Source organism: Lissotriton helveticus, chromosome 1_1 (genome assembly GCF_964261635.1).
Source record: "Lissotriton helveticus chromosome 1_1, aLisHel1.1, whole genome shotgun sequence".
NCBI lineage: Eukaryota > Metazoa > Chordata > Amphibia > Caudata > Salamandridae > Lissotriton > Lissotriton helveticus.
This window is the reverse complement of record NC_136057.1, coordinates 1,993,128,662-1,993,152,875: the sequence shown is the minus strand read 5'-3', so window position 1 is coordinate 1,993,152,875 and position 24,214 is coordinate 1,993,128,662. Positions and strand designations below refer to the sequence as shown.

At 44.0% G+C, this 24,214-nt stretch overlaps 1 protein-coding gene across 2 annotated transcripts in view; it reads left to right on the top strand.

Annotated features, from left to right (window-relative positions):
- FRRS1 (ferric chelate reductase 1) overlaps window positions 1–24,214 on the top strand; it is a 293,084-nt gene that overhangs the window by 203,471 nt on the left and 65,399 nt on the right. For both annotated transcript variants that reach the window (XM_078644299.1, XM_078644307.1), the window contains exons 12-13: window positions 19,152–19,249; window positions 23,801–23,859. In XM_078644299.1, the coding sequence (XP_078500425.1) occupies window positions 19,152–19,249; window positions 23,801–23,859 (157 nt within the window). The remainder of the gene's footprint in view (window positions 1–19,151; window positions 19,250–23,800; window positions 23,860–24,214) is intronic.

Sequence of the window (24,214 nt, the reverse complement as noted above, 5' to 3'; positions counted from 1 at the left end):
CGTGCAATGTCAGCAGTTTTGCGTGCTGGAGTTTCCAAGGTGGCTCTCGCTCAGCGACGCTTTTCACCACGAGTGGAACTCAGGCCTCCTATATGCCTTTCCGCCTATACCACTCCTGCCCAGAGTGCTCTTGAAGGTCAGGAGCGACCGGGCATATGTTATTCTTGTGGCTCCAGACTGGGCATGGAGAGTTTGGTATCTCAAGCTTCTAGACATGACCATTGATCCTCCGATCAGGTTTCCCATTCGGGAGGATCTTCTGTCGCAGCAGCAGGGGATGGCCCTCGCCCAAACCTGTCCATTCTCCGCCTCCTTGCGTGGAGATTAAGCAGCAACAGTTGACAGCTTTTGACCTCCCTCCCGAAGTCTGTGAGGTTATTCTGGCATCCAGGTTTGCCTCCACAAAATCAGTATGCCTGCCAATAGAAGAAATGTTGTAAATATTGTACAGAAAGGTTAATTGACCCCTTGTCTTCCTCTCTGGCAGATATCCTTTTGTTTATCCTTTGTTTATCCTTTCTTTGGCCCCGAAGGGTTCTGCCTTGGGCACTCAGAAGGGATATCTTTTGGCCCTCTCAGCCTTTTTTCAGCTACCAGATCAGCCTTCACTTCCCAATTTCCTCTCTGCTGCAGAGGTTCTTGAAGGGGTTGACCCACTTGTTTCCCCCTTCCCCCTTTCGTATGCCACAATGGGACCTTACTTTGGTCCTTGCCTTCTTAATGTGCGCCCTGTTTGAGACAATGCACTACTGCCCTTTATGGTTGCTCACCATCAAAACCGCATTCTTGGTGGCAATTTCCTCTGCTAGGAGGGTGAGCGAACTGCAGGCACTGTCATCACAGCCTCCTTACCTGACGTATTTCCCAGAAAAAGTGGTGCTGAGAACTAGGGTACCCAAGGTTGTAACTCCCTTTCATCGGGGACACTCTGTTTCTCTGCATCTTTCCAAGGAAAAGGAGCGTTTCCACCATCTAGACTCAAAAAGTGCGTTATCATTTTATCACAAGAGTTCTGAGTGGATGACCAACACTTTATAGGATACATGGGAGCAAAGAAGGGGTGTGCAGTTCAAAACAGGACCATCTCTCGTTGGGTCATCCTCTGTATACAAATCTGTTACACCTTGGCAAACAAGCAGCCTCCTGAGGGCCATAGGGCCCATTCCACCAGAGCAAAGGCAGCCCCCACAGCCCTCCAGCGTGTGGTTCCTATTGCTGATTTCTGTCAAGCTGCCACGTGGGCGTCATTGCAAATGTTTGCCAGACATTATTGCCTGGATTCTCAGATTAGCAGAGAAGGCCTGTTTGGCCGAACTGTCCTGCAGGATTTTCTGGTCTAAAAGTTTTCCGCAGTACCTCCTCCAGGAAAGGTATTGCTTGGGTATGTGTTCAAAAGTAAGGAATCTGCGGCTAGATGTCTCTATCAAATGGACAAGTTACTTACCTTCGGTAATGACTTAGCTGGTAGAGACATGATCAAGGTGCACATTCCTTACCTACCCACCCATGCATCCTCCGCGCACTGCGGAATTGTTTTTAATGTCAGGGCTGATCCCCCTCTATAGTCAGTCACTTCAAGGCTCTGCGCTTCTGGCAGGGAAAGACGTGAAAAGTGCTGACATCAGCGCCAGAGTGGTGGTTATATTGATGACGCGGACATCACTATGGCGACTAACATGCTGATGAGGTCACACGAAGTCAACCGACACCACCTACCCGGACACAGGGGTACTGCCGAGAAAAATCTTCTGGATACAGCCTGACACCTGGAAGTTCAAAGGTAAGAAATCTGCGGCCAGGTCATGTCTCTACCAAATAAGGCATTACCGAAGGTAAGTAACTTGTCCATTAAGACCATCATTCATGTAATCAAGGACTTGTCTGGGGAAAATGGGTTGAAATGTTTAACTATGGGGCTTTTCCATCCAGGGACTTTTGAACCATGAATAAAGAGCACTTTGAAATAAACCCGATTAAATGTGGAGGCAGTGAAGTTCCTGCAAAAGAAGACTTGCAGTGGTTTTTCTGAAGATCCTGAAGATAAGCAGTCAAGTGTTTGGCTTTAGTAGTTATAAAGAGCCTTCTAATAGGACACTCTGGAGCCAATTATAGCAGCCAGAGCAGAGGGCCAACCCTCCTGTTCAGATGGGTGAATAGAAGTTAAGTTGTAAAAAAAACACACACAAAAAAACGATTAAGTGACAGCAAAGACATTTTAAACCTCTTAAGTTTAGAACTCAACTATAACGAATCCTCCTCCAAGTAATTTGCTCAGTTACAGTTACCTTTTTCCAGTTTGTGGTCTCTATTTTCCTGCTGTCTTTGAAGTCAAAGAACCTTGCAGTTTTACCATTCATTGACCTTACACAAATCCTTCTACTACAAAATCATTTGTAAACCTCTTGCTTTTTTTTCAGAATAAAATTGGTTTTCTGTGACTTTGCCATTAGTTTTGTGAGTAATTTTGGACCTGCACATTCTCCGTGACCTAATTGTTCTGCATTTTGTTCTTAGGCCTCATCTCATTCATGTCCAATAAATGAACATGAAAGTGAAAAGAGCGCTGAACTTTCTAGTGTCTATGTACAAACCTTAGGCTTTCTTGTGGTCTACTTGGAACCTAAAGCAGGATGGTTCAATTCTGCCAATTTTCTGTTGCTCCTACAGCTCCTTGGCTGCTATAAAGAATCGCTCACTTCTATAAGAGATACCCATCTTGGAATATGCTGACACCTGGTGTTTACTGGTGCCTATGGGGTACTCCATATTTATTCTAAGCATTTGTGTCTGTAAACCTCTTCCAGAGTGAATGTATAGCTCAGCCAAGTTATTTGACAGAGCTCTTTTTTTAAGCTTGGTTTGTTGCTTTTGGTGCCCTGGTTTCGCCTTCTGAACCCATTTGCTTGGTAATCTGTTTCCACTAAGCAGAAATTTAGGCCTAGCCACAGTTTCAGGTAAAAACTAGATATTCCCTATCCTTGGGCGTATTTTCAATATACATCCACCATCTCTCAAACAGTATTGGTCTAATTTGTTGACTTCTTTTAAATTACCTACAACGGCAAGACACAGAAGGAGGAAAATATTCAATCTGCCTCCATCACGTTTGGACTTTGTGTTTCCACCTGAGGCCTTGTTTTTAATTTAGGACAAGAATGGTTTGTGTTGGGTTTACATTTTGTGGGATTGGGCGAAATTGATTTTGCTGCAATATGTGTGTTTATTGTTTAAAAAAAAAATACAATGATATAGTTATGAATGAATGTTTAACTGATAAAATGTTGTACTGAGGAAGAAATTAGTTTGATGATTTGTGGTGTTTTCTTCGGTTTAATCTGTCTAATTTGTTGCCCATATTATTTCAACTTAAGGTTATATGACTTAATGAAGTGTTTCCAATAACCACAAGGATCAGGAAGGACTAAGTATGGGAATCTCTCTTGCATAACAAAGAATAAAAAATGTTTGGGCGGCCAGGGCACGTGTACTCGTATGCTCCGCCTGCCCATGCGTGCCACAGCTCTCATGCACAGGTCTTTTTTCCAATTCCCCATTCACAAACTCCTACTCTTAACTCTTTCTTCTGGCAGTAATGGTATACTGACAAGTTTGATCATGTCTGAGGTGGGTAGTGCTTTGCACCATAGACAGTCAGGAGGCATAATTCTGTATTATCTTCTCGCCCAATGTAGGAATATCCTGAAACTTGGTATAGGTTGTGCATCCATTGCCAGTGCAAAGGTATCAGATTTAGTCTGGGTTCACACCGAAAATCTTTATCTTTGGCTACAGTAGCAGGCAGTAACATCGCATTAGGTGCTCCCTGAAAGAAGGTCGAGCCCACCCTGCCTTCTAGGCGCCGGGGTGTCCCGATGATGAAGCATGACACCACTAGGGTTTGTGAGGGAATATAAAACAAAAGGACATGCCTCCTTTCCCACTCAGTAGTGGCATTACATTGACCGCTTCACATAGGGTTTTCCACCTAATGATAGTTCAGGGATTGTTCCAGGATACTTGACCACTTATCAGCGGTTAGGTAATCAGGGGAGTACTTTTTGGTGAAATAGTATCCTGCAACATGCTGGTGTGTTTTCTCAGTAGTAGCAAATGCATATGTTTATTTTGACCCTAATCTATTAAACTATAAACTATTTCCAAATTGATTGTTAAACTGTTGGTTACGCAGTATTTATTAAATGCAGAGAGTTTCCTTTGCAGGCCCGCTTGGGCCAAATCCAAAATAACCAAGTTGTCCGCATAGAGGGAGTATGGTATGTAGCCACTCCTCCAGATCTTTGGTGAGTATGAATGTCTGCTTTGTAAAATCTGGTAGAGGTCAGCAAGATACAGTGTAAGCAAGGTAGGAACTAATACACGCTCATTCCTTAATTCATTCTCAATTAAAACGTTTCGAGATAATGCTCCATTTTTACCTAACTCCACTTTCGCTTAGTTCCCATGGTTTAATTCTATCACCACATCTAAAAGCATTCTAGGAATATTCACACCTTATAGTTTATTCCAAAGTATTACATGGTTATCTAAGTTGAAGGCATTACGGAAATAGCCCTCTGCCTTGAGTTTCCATAGCTTTATGACGCTTGGCCGACAGCCTGTAACAATGATCCATTGTCGAAAGCCCCTCTTTGAACCATCCCTGGTCGACTGGCACACAATCATCATATTCTATCCAGTTGCTCATAAATTGCAGTATCAACTTTGCATATATATTAGAGCCTACATCTAGTTGGTTAATTAAACTATCATTTTTAAAATCCCTTAATCATGAATTCCTGTTATTCCCCCATGCAATGTGCCTATGAGTGCTAATCCCATGAGAAGAGAGAGTGATTTTTAAATCGCCTTGGTTATAACCCACTAATTTCTTTTGGACCGCCAATGACCCAGCTGCCTTAGATTAATTAACTTGTTAAGCCTGCATGGTTATTAAATACGTATTTTAGTGTTCTTAACATTAACTCCTCCAGATGTACTATCCTTAATTCCATCATCACAGCTAAAAGCATTCTTGGAATATTCACACTTTATAGTTTATTCCAAAGGATTACATGGTTATCTCAGTTGAAGGCATTCCGGAAATAGCCCTCTGCCTTGAGTTTCCATATTTCTTTAAATACTTCAGCAAACAATCTGGACCACCAGCCTATATGGATTTTGTAATAATTATCTGGTACTGCCACCCTTGTGAACTTTAATGACATTACCTTTCTTAGCCCATTTGCTGGCATGAGTGATAAAAATCCCTTGTCTGGCATAAACCACCCACTCTGGGGAGGCCTAATTGTATCTACATACATCTTGAGCAGATATCTTTCCCAATCTTCTTTTGGGAAAGCCTTACATTGTCTGTTACTTTCAAGAGCACTTCCCAGAAGTTCTTAATATCCTTTGTGGCCATCACACCTATTGTTACTCCTCAATTTGATATTAATGACAAATATTGCGATCTAGTTTCACAAATTGCCTTATGTCAATCGTCATTTCGTGTTTACCCCTTACTTTTAATATACTTCCTCATTTTTTTAAAGCCCTGCACTGATCATTATTCCAAATAGTTGATTTTTGAGTTTGTGCGTTCTTTTTTTAATCCAATAATATGTTGATTATTCTGCGTCACTGCCAGTTCCAACTTTCTTTATCTTAGCTGAATGCCACAAAATGTCACCTTGATCAATGTCTCTACTAACTAGACTCTCTCAGCCTGCATGTAGGCTAAAAGTGCTAGATGCCAGTGATTCCTCCCATTTAAAATCAGAACATGAAAATTATTACAAAACCCCAAATATCGAAGTGAATAAATATATAATCGATTGGACGTTCCAAATGACCTTACTGGAATGGTTTTTTTTGGTTTTTTTGCAGGGATGTCCTCCCCATAGTGCTCTTTTAGGCAGACAAAATCCCCCTCGGCTAAAAATTTCTTTGGATCTTCCTTGCAAATCTAGATACAACACAATTTGGAAATACAGCCCGAGGGATGTAGGCCACAAAAATGTCTTACTTGACCTGGTCTTCCTGTAAGTGGTTTAAGCGGATATTGAAATTGCCTAAAATTAAAACCAGGGCAGTTTTATACATAACACTTACATTACTTTAGGCGGCATTAAAGAAGTATACCTTATCTATGCTAAACTAGATCCCACTCATTGCAACATATATGTTCAAACCTATCATTGCTTCATTTAGTGCTTAGAATGCAAATGTAATGCGCATGTCTGTATCCAATTCTATTTATTACAGATTTTTTTTAAAGCCATTAGCTCTTTCTGTTAAAGGTAGTGTCAATAAGCCTTCTTGAGGACACCCTATTCCCTTTGGACTTGCTTCCATATCAAATTGTGCAAACCCATCAAATCCACTAGTTAGCCAGGTCTCCTGAAAACAAATGATTGCATTTTCCGCTAAAATTTTATTTAAACAATCAGAGTTTATGACGACTAAGATCATGCATATTCTAGTATATAATCCCTAAATTAGCCTGTGTCCACTTTTCCTAGTCGATGAAGCTTAAGCTTGAAGGCTCCTCTTCGTGAATGTCACTTAAACATGCATACCTGTTGTTCACCCATGCAATGTGCCTATGAGTGCTAATCCTATGAGGAGAGAGAGAGTGATTTTTAAATTGCCTTGGTTATAACCCACTAATTGTTTTTGGACATCCAATGACCCATCTGCCTTAGATCAATTAACTTGTTAAGCCTGCATGGTTATTAAGGATGTGTTTTAGTGTTATTAACATTAACTCCTCCTGGGGGCGTGGCCGGACGAGCAGCGAGATGGCCGCCTAACAAGTGAGCTCCGCCGGCTGCAATCATAATCCTTCTGAAATCCTTACCTTTCCCAAACGGACTCGCACGCAACCAGTGCACAGAGGTGGCGGATGACCCAGGGCACGATCGTCTGCAATCCAGATGCCCGTGGATGAACAGAACATCCTGAATCTGGCCTGGAGAGGGAGACCTGCTGCAGCCTGTGACGAACCCGGGAGGCGCTGGTAGACGGAGCGGGTGACGTGCGCTGCCTGAGCGCGGTCTGATGGGCCCGACCACGTGTGTACGTCGCACTGCCAGAAGCTCCTTGGCGCTCACATCTGCAGGTGGGGTAAGGCGCCGCAGCTGAGACCATTGCATAAGAGGCTATGTGAGGCGCGAGTGGACGTGCTGACCCACCAAGGGGCCGCAATTTATCAGCTTGTGATCTGGCTGCGTCAGCGGCCGCCATTTTGGATTGGGCTAAGTTGCTCTGTCTGTCTGAACACATTGAACCAACCCTCACGGACTTTCGATCTGGGCAGTTAATCTGATGCACCCGCTGGCCGCTGTCACGCGGGGGTGACGGGGGCCTGAAGCTCCGAACACACACTCTGGTGAGCCCCTGCTTGAAGAGACTCGCATGAGCCCGCTGCGGAGGCCGAAAGCGTGGAGTACTGGCTGGCTGTGGAGTCCTGCAGGGCTGTTGAGGGGGCGATCACATCTGCGTGTGCTGTTGACTACCGGGTGGCCTCGCGAGCTGTGATATGCCCAGATACTCGTAAGGCTTGCCCACTGATATCGGCACACAGATTTGTAGTCGTCGAGGCCCTGGAGGGATAATTCCCGCCCAATTGATGCGTAGACGCCCAGCTGGGGCCCCTTGTCTGTGAAATATTTACACCTGCCTCTGGGATTGAGACCGCGGCATATTGTGGGCTCCCTGCCCTGAACCTGCCAGCTACTGCCTGTGCGATAAGCTCGCTTTCGGTGGGGGGAATTGACGTGATCAGCGGCTCAGGTGATTCAGGCCGCAGACACCTAGTCCTGGGGAAAGGTGACACTCGCCAACCGAGACTCACGTTCGAGCAAAAGAAGGTGTCCAAACAGACAGAGCAGGACGCCGGGCGGCAGGGAGCACATCGCAGGAAGGGCCGCCGGACTTTGATGTGACTGCACTAATGCTAGAGGTGCGGTCCAGCCTGAAAAGCATAGATGCAAATCTTGATAACATGACGGCCCAGCTGGATGGTGTGAAAGCGCAGGTGGCTACCCATGAGACCCGCCTGGATAGTCTTGAGAACAGGCACACGGAATGCTAGGAGTTTCAGCAAAGCACAAAGGCCCACATCACTAGCTTGGAAAAAACCATTGAGACGCTATGTGCCAAAGCTGATGACCTTGAAGCGCGTTCTCGCAGATGTAATGTTCGCATCACGGGCATTCCAGAGACAACGGCGATGGGGAAAATGGAGGTCTTTGTGACTGATCTCCTGCACGAACTATTCGACCCCAACCTATCCCCGGTCTTTACTGTGGAGCGGGCGCACAGGTCACTGGGGAAAAAGCCACCGCTGGGCACTCCACCGAAACCGATCCTTGCCAAACTGCTCAACTACCAAGACCGGGATTTAATACTACGCTTGGCAAGGGAGAAAGGGAAGATAACGCACAAAGGGAACAACATATCCTTCTTTCCGGACTTCACGCCACTGGTGCAAGCTGCACGCAAGGAATTCTTGCCCGCCAAGAAATTACTGCTCCAAGCACAGATCCCTTACTCTCTCATGTACCCAGCCAAACTACGGATCGTGCACGACGGCACGACACACCACTTTCTGGATGCAGGATCTGCCTTGAAATTTGCGAAGCACATAAGTCATCCCAGGGCCAAAAGACAGACTCATTCTGGTGCCGAGACAGAGGACCTCATGAGCGATGCTGAGTGAGCTCTGGTGCACCAGTTGCTGATGGATGTAGTAACTGCTAACTTTTGGTACTGTTATTACAGCCCTGTGGAATCCGAACGACCCTTTTTGCTGGTTGTATGTCAATATATGATGCTAATGATGTCTGGTTGATAAGATGTGTTGCGCTATTCTCCTACTTTGTCCGTTTGGAAATGACTTACCAAATGCAGCCACCCTGTGTGAGCAGGGGTGTAAGCTTGAGATGCCACGCCTCCAATGGGGTATCTCCCACGACAACACTGTTCTATTGTTTGTGCGCCCTTGGCGTGTTAGGGGGGGTATTGACACAACCTGATTGGGGGGTCGGTGTGGGTGGGGGGTGGCATTGGGTAAAAGGATGTTTGGTATATCGTCACAAGTGTAAAAGTCAACATGCTATTTATGATTTGCTTATGCTCGTTGCTGGTTGGGCGGTGTATGGACACAAAGCGGAACAACACGGTCAATGGGGGTGACTAAAGTCCTAACATGGAATATAAGGGGCCTAAATGACCACAGGAAATCAAGGCTTATGCATAGTTACCTGCTTAGACACAACATAGATGTTTGTTTTCTGCAAGAAACGCACATTAACTCCTCGTGTTCGCCCAAGCTTAAGCACTCAAGGTGGGGGTCCATATACTCGGCCATATATTCCAACTACGCCAGGGGAGTAACTATCCTCTTGCGCCGATGCATGGATTGGAGAGAACACTCCACACTGATTGATGATGCCGGCAGGTATGTCATACTTCACGGGGCACTACTAGGCAAAGATGTGATACTGGTAGCTGTGTATGGTCCAAACACTGATGACCCGGACTTTTTCAGGGAGGTGTGGGCGAAGGTTAATGTTCTGGGCTGTTCCACGATTGTATGGGGCGGAGATTTCAATGTTGTCCTAGAAGACTCCTTTGATAGAAAGGGCGCGTCCAGACAGTTACACCTGCATGCTAGTCAGGCCTTGAAAGATATAATGCATGAGGGCTCACTCATAGATATCTGGAGGACCCGTAATGTGGATGCTAGAGTCGGCACGTGTATATCCGCGCATCACGCGGCCTGGTCCAGACTGGACTACTGGTTGGTGTCCGCAGACGTGGCCATTTGGTCTGTGAATGTCGCCATACTGGCTCGCTCCTTGTCAGACCATGCTCCCTGCCTCTTAGAGCTAGACATTCCAGGAGTCCCTAATAGAGCCTTCACATGGCGTCTCCCGCCAGATGCGTTTCAGGACGCTGCTTTTACTGAAGAGATCAGACGAGACATTGTTGACTATTTCGCCACCAACACAGACTCTGTCACTACTGAGGCAGTCCTCTGGGACGCCTTTAAAGTGATTATACGGGGACAATGTATTGCGCGCAGGGCAGGGGTTTTAAAAGCTATCAGAACTTTTGGCAGCGGCGGAGAGAGAACTCAAGGTTCTTGAACAGTCGTTCTGTGCGGACCCAACGCCGGACTTGGCAGCCCAGATTAAAGCCAAACTGCTGGATTTTGCTGGGGAAGCGCAGCGGGAGCTGAGATTGCTTGGGAAACAAGCTGAGGCTCGCAGATACGGTGAAGGTGACAGACCCAGCCGCACACTTGCCAGAATGATCAACTCCACCCCTACACCCGCACAGGTGCACACAATACTAAAAAATTCAGGGGAAATGACAACAGGTCAGCAAGAAATATTACAGTCCTTTACCTCTTACTATGCTAAACTGTATGAGTCCACACATGATGTATCAAAAGATGATCTTGAGTCCTTCTTAGAGTCTATAGCACTTGTGTGGTTTAACAATGCACACAGGAGGTATATGGACCGCCCCGTGACGGTGCAGGAGATTGCCACTACCATAAAGGCTCTACCACTTAACAAGGCGCTGGGTCCGGATGGACTTACGGCGGCATTTTATAAGACATATGCAGAAGAGCTTGCTCCGCGTTTACATAATGTCTTTGTGGAGGCGCAGGAGGTGGGAGTGCTGCCGGCTTCAATGAGAGAGGCCCTTATTATCACATTGCTGAAGCCTGGCAAAGATGACCAGAATATGAACTCCTATAGACCCCTCTCCTTAATTTGCGTAGATGTCAAGATATAGGCGAAGATAATAGCGGATCGCCTCCAACCTTTGCTCCCAATGGTGGCCCTCCCGGACCAATCGGGATTCATACCAGGCCGCGCCACCTCACATAACCTACGAACGGTTTTCTCAGCACTGCATTATTTACATCCTGATACTCAAGCAGCTGTGGTGTTTCTTGACGCCACGAAAGCGTTTGATTCACTTGAGTGGTCGTTTCTATTTACTATTCTGGAGCGGATGGGGTTCAGCCCTTTGTTTGTCAATCTGATTCGCCTACCTTATACTGCCCCTAGAGCCAGAATAAGGATTAACGGCATGGTGTCTGACTCATTTCCAATCTCAAGGGCACTAGGCAGGGGTGTCCACTGTCCCCACTCTTGTTCGCCATAGCTATGAAACCACTAGCCGCTAGGATTAGGCAGCACCACACGGCCAGGGGCATTGCACTCGGCACTCGTAGCCTACTAATCCCCCTATACGCTGACGATGTGACACTGTATGTCAATAACCCAAATCAGAACCTTAATCCGCTGTTATGTGAGTTTGTTAGATTCTGGGGGCTGTCTGGCGTTTCCATAAATTGGTCCAAGTCCGTTATATTCCCTCTCACTGACTGCACCACAGAGGTACATTCAGATTACCCTCTTAGATGGGAAGCGGACGAGGTAAAATACCTGGGTATCTGGATTAGCCGAAAGGTCCAAGAACTCTGGAATCTGAACTTTGGCAGAGCGGTGTCTTGGCTGGAGGGCAAGGTGGCGATCTGGTCCAAACTCCCCCTTTCATTGGCGGGTAGAATTGCACTGATAAAAATGATTGTGTTGCCCAAGTTCCGGTATTTATTCACAAACATCCCACTTCCACTGACACAACACTTTTTCACCTGCCTGCGCTCGCACCTGTTGGCACTGGTTTGGGCTGGGACTCGGGCTAGACTGTCATGGGCATTGCTGACACTTCCACTTAGACAGGGAGCGTTGGGAGCTCCGGATATGCACTTGTATGCACTCTGTGCACAGGCCCAATACCTACACTTCTGGGCTTACCCCACGCCTTACCAACCGCACGTGGCAGTGGAGATTGACATGGTTGCTCCGCTTCCACTAAGTGTGGCCCTGTACCGCAAGACTCCCAGACCGTCCCAAGATATAAACTCAGCCGACATGCTCCGCTGGACTTTGAGGGAACTGCTGAAACGCACTGCCATGCCTCTGATGTATGCGCCTGCTACACCTCTTAGACAAAATCCTATGCTCCCATGCCTGGATGACGGCGGCGGTGAGATAACCATTGCTGGCAACGCCTTGCGCACCTTTGCAGACATTTACCCTGAAGGCACGTTTCTGGATTTGCCTACTGCAACTGAAGAAAACCCACTGCCCTTTAGAGACAAATTCACACATCATAAACTCAAATTTGCATGTAAGGCGCTGTGGTACGGGTTCCCTGAAGAGCCACCTCACTTACAGGAGCTGCAAAACATATTAGCTAGAGCCTCCCGAAAGAAGCTTGTGTCGCGCCTGTATAACTCCATGCAGGAACAATCCCCTATAGTGGTGCCCAAGTCACAGCGACTGTGGAGCGATGAACTGGAGGTGCCCCTGACTGATGAACAATGGTCGTTCTGCTGCAGACAGCTATTGGAACTCTCCCCAAACTACAAACTCAGACTTATACACTTCAAGTTCCTTCACAGATTTTATCGCACCCCGCTGTCTCTCCACCGCATGGGCATCCGAGAGGACGACAGCTGTTGTGGGGCAGAGGGTGCTTCCTTTTTACACGTTGCTTGGCACTGCCTGGCCTTATTGGTCTGAAATTTTTGTTGCTATTAATCAAATCCTAGACAGGGCGGATGCCCCATCTCCACTCCTAGGCATTTTGGGGTGGGTTGAGAACACTGCACCCAAGAGTCGAAAGCTACATGCACTGCTGCTGTTGTATGCCAAGAGGCGTGTGGCAATTAATTGGGGGCGGAAAACTAAGCCCAAATTTAAAGACTGTCTGTCGGATGTTGCATATGGCCACACGCAGCTGGGAGCATACTGGGATCTAATGCCGACGAATTTGCGTCCCAGAGACATTTGGGAGCCTTTCTTGCAGTGGTCACGAGACAGGTCAACCTCCTCTGAGCCTCCAACTGAGAGCCAAACTGGCAGCCCTGACCTGTTGTTGTGAACCTGTCCTAAATCTGATTGTACGGGTATGCTGCATCACAGCCTGGGTTGATGTTAAGTCGTAGGGGGCCATTGGAAGCTTCATTTACCACCCCAGAGGTTATCATGTCAGGGAAGGCATGGTCGCCCTCTTGTCTGTGTATATTAAGTTATAGATTTGCCCGTGTGCTGCTTGTCAACCTTGGAGAGCATGTTACTATATCAAACTTTTCACACTTAAATGCTGTCTTGTTTGTTCTGAATTCAAAATATACTGACGAATACCTATGTTTTGGTTAGTTATGTTAAAACAGAAAATCGCATCCTTTTGCAATGTGTAGCAGCAACGATAAACTGTTTACTTTGTCTAATGTAACTGTGCTGTTTCTTGATGTAAGTGCTGCACTCTTATTCTGCAATTCTCAATAAAAACATTAAAAAAAAACATTAACTCCTCCTGACATACTATCTTTAATCCTTTGGAATGTAATTTCTCAGCATTTATTCAAAAGTTTTTACCTCTATACCTTCCTTTGTATAGGTAAAGTCTACCTGCTTTATATTTAGGGTTGTTATTGCTCGAAGCCAAGTGAAAAACTTTTAAAAGGCTTGTAGGAGATGCAATCTATTTAGTGGGTTCCATTTTCTTGGTTTTTCATAATGCTAAAAAATAGGACTAGATTATTTCAGCTGCATTAAAGTTTAACTTTGTACCCCCTCTATCATTCCATGCAGGCTTTTTATGAGAAGGTTCATTTTTGGTGTTACTTGAAGCAAGCAAATCACAATGCTCCTTTCTTGACGCCCTCCTCTTCTTTACCTGATTGGACTTTCCCACCTGATTGGACTTCCCCTTTGCTGCTTCTTTACAAGGGGCTATTGAAATGTGCTTAACACCTTTCCCCTTCATAGGATCTTTAGCTTGCGGGCCTTATCTTCTTTCGTTCCCTGAAATAGTGGTCATGAAGGGCGGGGAGGGGGTGGCTTGAAAATGTTCTTCCATATATTCTCTATTCCTCTTTTCTTAAGGATGGCACTGACCCCTTAAGACTGCCTTTCAGAATTGTCTCCACTTCTTACAATACCGGAGGCATCTACTACCAAACAGAGGTCGGATCCCATAAAAAAATGTGATCACCTATTCTTTTTATTAACAGTAAGTCTTTGGAGATGGTTGGACCTGGCCCTGTGCCGGGCTCCCCAAATTGTTTACTTGTGATGACTCCCCTAAGCCATGTTTGATTGGCATATTTTCAATTGGCATATTAAATGTACTTAAAATTCCCTTGTAGAGTGGCATGCCATCTACTCAGAGCCTGTAAATTAAATGGTACCTGTGGGCCTTCAGCATTGATTGTTGCCATCCACTTACGTAGCACCCTAAAACATGACCCTGGCCTTCCATTGCAGCCTGAATGCAGTGTTATACTGCCATGTTAATTTGACATTTAAACCCCCTTGCCAACCCTAAACTCCCAATTTATTACATATAAATCACCCCTAAGGTAGGCCCTAGATTTTCCATTGGGCAAGGTGCTATGTAGTTAAAAGGTTGGACATGTACTTTTAAGTTTTGCAAGTCCTCGTAGTAAAAAAACTACCAAATACATTTTACACTGCTGTGAGGCCTACCTCTCCCATTGGTTAACATTGGGGATTCCTTATTACATTTAATAAGATGTAATTACTAATTGAGAGGAGCTAAATAAATAATGTTTGGTTCCTAGGAAATTGCAATGATAAATCCTTTTTAATTGTAAAGTCAGATTTTTCATTACAATTTTGACAATGCCACTTTTAGAAAGTTGTATTTTTCCTGCCCTTAACCTTTTGGTGCCTGCAGCCTGCCCTGGGCCACATGACTGGGTGTAACTGGCAGTTGGACTTTGTGAATTCCTCCCAGACGGTCTCACATTAGAGGGGTTGGGTGTGTCTGAATAGTCCATCTGCTGGCAGGATGATGGGAGGGGGTGAAGCAGAGCACAGTCCCACTTACACCTGAATAGCTTGTGCTCTGCCTCCATACAAAGGGCTTAACAGCCCTGTGTTGTCACTGTAGCTACCTTGGAACCAGGACAGGGGAGTCAAGAAATTTCTTGCACTTCAAAGAACTTTTCCAGAAGCTTCTCACACCTTCCAGAAGAAAGGCACCAAGGTATAAAAATAGGACCACCAGACCCATTCTTCAGTTCACTGCTGGACCTGTGGAAGTACGCTAAGGTCTGCCTGCTGCTTTGATCTGCTGTGTACTCTACCAAGCTGCTGCTGTACCTGGAAGGACTGTTTTGCTTCTTTAAGCCTGCCTTGAACCCTCAGAGGCAAGCCCTGCTGTTGAGCCCTGCAGCCACATCTGAACCCTGGATTACCAGAAGTGAAACCAAGGGATAGTTTGCTGGCCTCTTGTTCAGAGCCACATGGACATAAAAGGCTCTCACCATCTTGAACCCACACCTGGACCCCGTCTGAGTGAGACATGAACCCCGAAGAGGTGTCCCATCAATCCTGGGCCCTTGGTTGTGGTGCTACTGGTGCCCTGATGCTCATTTTCCAAAACTGAGGACTCTGAGAAAATTTGGCCGAAAAGTGCTTAGGAGGACATTGAGACCAACCTGCCTGCCTATCTGCCCGAGGAGCATCGCCGGTCTGATTGACTTTGCAGCTTCACCCGCCTCTGCAGCAGCAAATCCTTTTTAGTGGTCCTTTGCCGAATGGGTATCTGACCTAATGGAACTGTCCTCGCCTACAGCCTTCTGCCTCATCCCACTGGAGATTTTTGACTTCCATTTTGGCGACAAAGTCAGAACCTAGAAATCTTCACTGTGGCTTTGACCCAAGGCCATCCCACAACAGCTCACTCTCAGACACCTCTGCAGCCTTGCTCTGCTGAACGTTTTCCTTTTCAGATAGTTCTCTTCAGAAATGTTTCCAAGTCTGCATGGAAGCGCTGACCGGGGCCAGTCCACTGCTTGTACCTAAACTGCTCCAATGTGGTCATCCTTAACTTTCGACTTTGACCTGGTATCACGTGACTTGAAGTTCATGGTTGCCGTTTTGATCTTTTGGATGCAATTTTGAATGTTAAACTTTAAACATTCATGGCTCCGCTACTACTGATTGGAATTTTGTTGTTTTGGTGTCAAATAATTCATTCGAATTTACTCTTTTTTTTCTAGATTGGTTTGGCATTTTTCTTATGTTGTGTTTCACTTTCTTACTGTTTGTGTGCTGAATATACCTTACACTTTGCCTTCAAGTTAAGCCTGACTGCTTTTTGTGCCAGGCTAACCAGGATTGAGCACAGATTAATTTAGCGACTTTTTGTGGTTCACCCTGCAAGGCAATTTTCCACAGAGATGAAGACTGAAGGGGGTTGCCGCTATTTTTCCCCTTTCTTTACAGCCCCTTGTTTCTTTTCCTTTTTCTAGGGTGACCTCAAATCTAACCAACACTGGCATGCTGGAATAAATTTAACTAAGATCTTTGGCAATGCTTTTTAGTAGGATGGTGATCTGTTTTTTCATACTCTAATTGTTTACTACCACTGCATCCAGAATGCCCCGTAAAGGTTTTTGCATAAGGAGGAGAATTATCTTCATCAGGTACAGAGAACTTAAGTATGGGATACCTGTAGGGGTACATGCTAATGTTTGTCCTCATAACAAATTGGACTTTCCACTCTCTTCGAGCTGACCCAGTCTGGGCGCCATATTTCGTCGGCAGAGGCAGCGAGTTAGCTGCCTTCTTCCCTGCCCTTTGATTAGTTATGTCTGTTGTACGAGGGCTTCTCTGCATTATCTGTGAGAAACCGGGAGAAGAACATAAATGTAGATTTGGGTGGTCTCAAAATGAATCTGAAGATAGTTTCCTCTTCATCCGTTTGAATCGGGGGGGGGGGGAATATTGTTGAAAGGCTATTTTCTCCATTTGCTGGGTGAAGCTGATTGCTTACAAGTCCCCTTTGTTTTTCTTGAAGTGTTTCTCTACACATTCCCATATTGAAGTTGCTAGGTATACAGTGAGTTTACGATTTTACATAGACCCATCACCACTTGGGTGCTAGTGAATAGATGCTTAGGAGTTTTGTCCATTTTGTTTCTCCCTTGGCTGCTGCTTCTTTCCAATTTCCTTTCCCCCTAGGCTTCTTGATTCCCTCTTGCGTCTCTTCCTCATGACTGGCATCCCTCACATCTGCATATTTGTGGGCAGGATGCTTATGGCAGAAACACTGGGTACTCTTTAATCAGGGCATCTGCTCTGAGGAGCAAGTCTCTTCTTATCCCAAATCGAAACACTAATGGGAGAATAGGATGTTTTTCAAGTTTACTCAACCTCCTTCCTCAATGTACCTCAGTGTACTGCCACAGCCACTGCCTCTAACCTTTGGTCATTTGTGGCCTTTTAAATATCTCTTGTGATCATGAAATAATTGTCCTTATAATCTACTGAGTCACTAATATAACGCCTGCATTTTTCTGAAGCCCACTTTCTCGGGTGGCTCTAATGCCAACACGAGGGTGCCCAAGTAACCATCACTGCCCTTGCACTGGCACGATCACCCTGCCACACACCGTCCTCTAGGCTCCCCAAGCTGAGTGGTATAGTGAAGTGCCGGCCACAACTTCACAAGGGTGTGCCTAGGTCAGATGGCAGGGCGCTGCAAGCAAGTGGAGGAGAACAACAAAACCGATTTCCTTTGTAGTCTTTGCACCTTGTTTGTAAGCTCAATCCAATTCAAAGTCTGCTTACGGTATGGCATCGCTTACAAGGTAGCAATGCAGCAAGCCTGTAACGCCGGATCAGCTAGAAGTCTACAAGATGGCTGGACATGAGCACAGCATGCACAACATATTACAAAGGGAGGAGCTGTTGCCTCAGTATGCTGTTTAGTGTTCCTTTTAGTGATAATTTAACAACTCCTTGGTCTCCCTAATTATTCTTGACTGCTTTTCCCAATCAAAGAACTTTTGCCTCCACATGGAACTGAAAATATGCTTTCTTCATCCTTGAAGGGTAGGGATGCTTAGTCTATCCTCAGTTTCTCTGGGCACCTTTCTGTTGAATCAGTATACTCTGGTCCATTATGACTTGCTTTCCCGTCATGTGTTCCGATTAACAGAATTCTTTTGAACGAGAGACCATTTATGCTCTTGGTAGACCTCATTTGTTGCTGGTTTCTGAAGCTGATGCACTCAGTAATTGTAGTTCAATTACTGATCCCAAACTAAGTTGACCTGCTCTCACAACAGAGGGTGTCTAGTTCTCTATTACTTAACTTACCCGCTTGGTTTCTGAGTACTTTGCCTGTGACCCTCTTAAACTGTTTAGAGACATCTTGATATTTTACAAGCATGTATAAAGCTGATTAGTATGGCTTATTGTAAATACAATTGGTTGATATAGTTCTTCTGACCTGTGTTAGGAGCACTAATCTTCCTTCTTGAACTTGGTTAATAAGATCTACATTATCTCCCACCTGGCTAGGTCAGGCATTATAGTGGAATTGTGCATTAGCAACCTTAAGGAAGACTGTCTCTGAACTCCACACTGGTGAAGCATCATTTCCATGGCTCGCATAATCTTTTTCTCCAAACCGAGAGGCATTATCTTGTCATAATTGATTACTTTACAGTTTGCACATAATCCATTTGAACGCTGGTCTGCCACTGACATTAAATGTGTGCACTCTTTGATCTTTCCTAAAGTTCCTTCTGAATGTTGCATTTACCAGGAGGACGTGTTTCCCCTTTACGTGCATAGTTCAATTGTTAATGACTTGCATACCAAATAAATCTGCATGGGTGTTGGGTGCTTAAATGCTCTACCATCTCAGCTGTGAACTGCCTATCCATCCTGTCTTTGGGCAATCCAGAATAAAAAGATGTTTTGGAAGCCATTAAAGACCTGATTGCTGTCCAGTTTGGTCTGTCTTCAATGTTCTTATAGCCTCACCTTTCATCATTTGAGCGCAGCAAAGTGATGCCTCAGTAGTAACCCTGAGCTTTTACCAGGCAAATATTTGTATAATTTGAATCTTGAAAGAAAATTGTCCACTCAAAATCAAATATTTCCTTTTTGTGAACTAGTTTATATCTGTGCAAAAGTTTCTGCAGTAAAAAAGAAAATGTTTACCCATAATTCATGAATTTTATAGACATTGTCTTTGATATCATTTGAAGTGTCTTGCTGTAATATTTGCAGAGAGCTGGTTATCATCCGTACATTGGCTGTATCGTCATGGCCTTGGCAGTAATCCAGCTGATTATGGCAGTCTTCAGACCTCCTCCAGACTCTATAAGGTACTGTGCAGCTACATGAAATTACTATTTTTGATAGTGTGCTAATGTCGTCGGTCTTAAGCCATAAATTAATAGGACTATATAGTGTTATGTTTATAAATATTTTATTTTCTAAACCATTATCGATTAATTTACAAAAGAGCGAGCAGTACTAAATGAGTAATTATTTTATGCCCTTGATGATTTCAGAAAATGTCCTAGATGGGATCCCCTGTGACTCCACTTACCCCAATCCTCTACATTTGTTCAATTTGTCTTACATTTTCTTTTACACTAAGGATTCTCAAATGTTCCGCTGAGATGTCCCCATACTTCTTTAGATATTTGAGTCTGACAGTCCCATTCCCTCAACCGTTATTTTCAATTCTGTTATGTGTGCATTTATAAAATGCCTACCTAGCTGAGGCACTAGAGGACTGAACAATGCCAGTAGCATGGAGTATGATCCAGGATCATTTGCAGCGTTAAAAGGTACTGAGGCTACGGAAATTATTGGTTATGGAGCTACCTAAGGCGCTGAGATGCAATGCTATTTGATGTTTGTCGTCTGCTCATCTCTGAATGAAGGTGGGTTGGAGCTTTTATGAAGATTGATGAGATTGATCAGGATCCTAGGTGCTTACAATGGCGTCCTGTCTTTTTCTTTGTTGCATTTCAAGTTTTCAGTCCAGAGATGTTCTGTCTGTTTGTGTTTTGATTCTGTGAAACTGACTTTACAAACTGGATTCCATGAATCCAACACGGTTTTGTTTGGCTTTGTTGTTTTGAACACTTGTTGGGTCTTTTCATTCTACACAAGATTTGTTTTTTGGCATATCTGTTACGAATGAAAATTTGGAATAAATCAGCATATCATCAGTTACTGTGCCGGGCTGCATACATCACGTGGCGATTGAATGTAAGAATCCACCAAGGTCTTGATCTGCCCCCTCCCCTGTCCCCCAACCCTCCTTTTGTGAACTGAAGTGATTGAGTGCTTAATATGTAGCACAATTGCGATTGTAATATTTGTGTCATCATGTGATGCTGATTTATAACTCTAACATTGACGACATGTCCCTTCTAACTGAGTGATATTTGTTATGCGCTGATCTTTTGGGAATATTGCTTTCATTACAGAGTGTGGCAACAATAATAGAAGATCTCCCTAACTCAATATGCTCCGATGATGGTCCTACCAGTCTGATCAAATTGGACTGAATTCTTGCTTGAAAGGTGCCCAACTGTCGAAAATATTCTAGTGTAGGGTTCCTTCCGATTTTGAATGTGGCACAACATCATTGATTGATCTAGCCATATCAGATTACCTTTTGATGGTCTTATGCGTAACCTCACATTGGTTCCAATGCACTCGTTTTGTAAAACCTGTTACCAGTTTATCAACTTAATCCTTGTTGCGCTGAATGTGATGATTCATTTCATACTAGCTCACAACCCCCAATCTTGTCTTCTAGAGGTAATTAATAGATAGTAGCACAGTGATCTGTTTCTGTGCAAATGGCTCACTTATGCCAATGCTGTAAATCCATCTTCTCATAATTCAAAAACTTTACATGGGAGCCAGAATTACCTTTGATTGACTATCTCAACACTCCAATAAAAAAATGAAAATGTTTACCTGTTTATTTTGACACCACCTTCTGAAGTGTGAACTGTCCCTATCTCTGCTTGAATCATCCATCCACCTGCATAAGTTACAATACTCTGAAGGCCTTATGCGTTGGTATTGGTTTTAAGACACCTGTGGGCCAAAAAAGAATTCAGCTGGTTTTGAGCCTAAAAGTGAGACTTTGACATCTTCATAGTATGGTTACTATACCAGCAGAGTATTCCCAGTGAAGGTCGCAGAAGATTGCTTTTCCAGATAATGTTATAGTACTCCATTAGTTTTACAAATTTAAGACATTACAGCTTATAAAACCAGCATTGACAATGCCAATAGCTCTTGCCTACGTGAGATTTAATGGCTTTGCTAATGATTTTCAGCTATGTTGCAAATGGCTGAAAGTAATATATAAAGAAAGCTGTATGACACAGTCCACGTTATAGCGTTTACATGTTTTTTTCAGTTATGCTACTATTAAGCTAGCACTGCTGTATAACATGGCTAAAAAAGATTGACAAAGCCAATAGATCTCTTATATGCAAGTCCTATTGGCTTTGCCAATGCTTGGTATGGAATGCCATATGGTAAGTTATAAGTATTTATATAGTGTTTATAGTGTTTACAACGACTGAAGTGTTAATGCTACAGAAAGGACAATGCCCTTGTCAAGCAGTTAGTGTGTCCAGATTCTGAAGCATTTTATGACCATACAAAAAGTGTGAAAATGTGCCATATAAATAGGCTGAATGCAACATCATTTGTAGGTAGACAGAAAAGGCCAATAGGTTACAGCTTTTATTACAGTGAGGCTTTACCGTGTGTGTTACTTTGGGTGTAATGGTTACAAAAGAACCGAAAAAGCACTCCTGCTTGCTTGATGAGTAGTAAAATATAGCAATAATCTGTGTTCCGTGGTTTTCCAAAACCTTTTGGCAACTGAGCCACTGCACCTGCTGCACCATTCAAATCATGGCCCTAGTATAAGTGCACTTGTGACTGCATGTTGTGTAGTAAAATATAGCAATAATCAGTGTTCAGTGGGTTTCCTTGACCTTTTGCCCCCTGTGCCACTGCACATCCTGAATAACAAAACAATGGAGTTTGCCCTATTCCTCCTACCATATCTGGGCCATAAGCCTCAGGTAAACAACGGGGGGTGATGTGGAGGAATTGATGAGGAACTTTCAGTAGGTACAACATAAATTAGTTCCTACTCAGAGGTACAAAATCCGAAATATTAATTAAGCTGAGTATCTGGTTACATACCACCTCCAAATCCAATTGAAACAAGTTTAAATATCTTTTCATGAATTCTTTAATTCATTATACTTTTTTACAACATGTAAGACACAAAATCACAAAACAACAACATCAATAGTTGGAAAAATCATTTCTCATTCCTTCCTACCCATTCTTAAGAACAAAGGATTGCTACATATTTTTGAGCAATTTAACCAAGAGCCGAGCTCTTTGCCAAGGCTGGTTTTCGGCCGATTTTGTTACAGGGGCGATTTTGCAGGGGATTGCCCGGTTCCCGCTACGGCCAGTCCGGCCCTGACTATGTGTACAAACTCAAGCTGCACAGCCTATAGCAAAAAAAAAGACTGCAAATTGAAAGGCAAAAAACGTGAGTTCCATGCCACAGACGGAATGCATTCCTAGGGCCATTTTCTGAAAGTCCCCAAGATGTATTTTTGCCTAGCCACACAGCTGCAGTGTCTGGTAGGCGGCGACCTAAAAAGCCGGGGCAGATGACCCTCTGGTACCAACTCATTCTGATTTCCTCCACACTGCTATAAATTGCAGTCTCCCATCTGCCATGAAGTAAGATGCACTAGGAGTAGAAGAGAAGCTAACCAAACCAGTGGCATCTTTCTTCCTGATATGACCCAGCTGCAGGGGCTGCCTCTCGCAATGTGACAACACAGTATGGTATCCATCGGTTTTATGGTTCTGGTATGAACTGTGGGTAGTATTAGCTAGTTGAGTAAATGGCTTGTGGTTTTGGCTCATTGTGGATTGTGAATGACGATCAGAATATAAGTATACATCTGAAGGAACAGACTAATGAAGCTCAAATCATAATTATATCAAAGAGTGGCTTGGGTATTCTAGGTACAGTCTTGGAATACATACTTCTAGTCTCAGAATTGTTTTATAATGGGGGTTATACGGTCATTTCGATCTACCTTCCTTCCTCATACATATCCTTGCAGCATTGGGCCTTTGAAGTATGCCACATACTGTCTCGTGTAAAAGCAATATGCCGCACGCACATGCCTTACAAATACATAGGAGGCAGCTTGGCCTTTCAAGAACAAGCTTCAGTGGCACGAGTAGATTATAGGTGCTTCTTACCCACACCTTGCAGCTATACTGGGGGAAGCATTCAGTCTCTCATAGAAGTGCTTTACTCTCTAGCTACGTCAAATGTCCCACTGATTAATGCTGTACAATTTCACATTTGTGAAGCTTTCAGTCTCTCACTCATGCACATCATTATAACCAACTCATTGATTGAAGGTGAACTCATTAAACTTGTATCTCCACTTAATCTGGTGAATCATTGATAACCGTTTTTAATTTCAAAGCAATTTTGTACATGTGAATTTGTATATATATTTGTTCTCTATGTTAATGCCCCGAAGTCTTAGAAAAAGTGTTGTGACAGTGAAACGTGTAAAATTGGATAAAGGGCTGCTAGATTTAGTCATATAAAGACATCAGTTCTTTGCCCAGTTCTTTTGCAGTAAGCCGTTTCAAAATACCTATGGTTAGTGAGTTACATTGTTATATATTTTATGTTTCTATTCCTAATAAACACTTGTACCGTTTAGCTGATCGTTTCGAGGAAAACAATTGTTCTGTAAAGTCATTCTAAAATTATTCCCTTTTCATTTGCAAGTTTTTGTGCATATGCCTCACATGACCTTCTTTTTTTGTAGAAGGCCGCTCTTTAACTGGGCTCATTGGAGTACTGGGACTACTGCCAGAATACTCGCTGGTGAGTAAACCACTAAATTGACCTGACTTCTGTCTGTTTTCATTTGATTTTGTTTGTACCAGTGAACGTCAGATAATAACTTCAGACATTTCCGATGAAGTTTGAAATCCATTCATGTAAACATTCATGTTCCAGGTAGTGAAATAAGACCATTGGTCGAGAGGGTGTCAAGTCCCAACACAACTAACTCCCCATCAACTGGATTGAGGTGTGTAGACCACAGTCCCACAATAATGGAATCTACATCTCCGACAGTACCCTTCACCCCCTTTTCTCACACACCACACCGAAGATTATGCTTGTAAGTCTTCTCCAAACGAATTGTGGAATAAGTCGGTGGGAGCCACATGCCAGT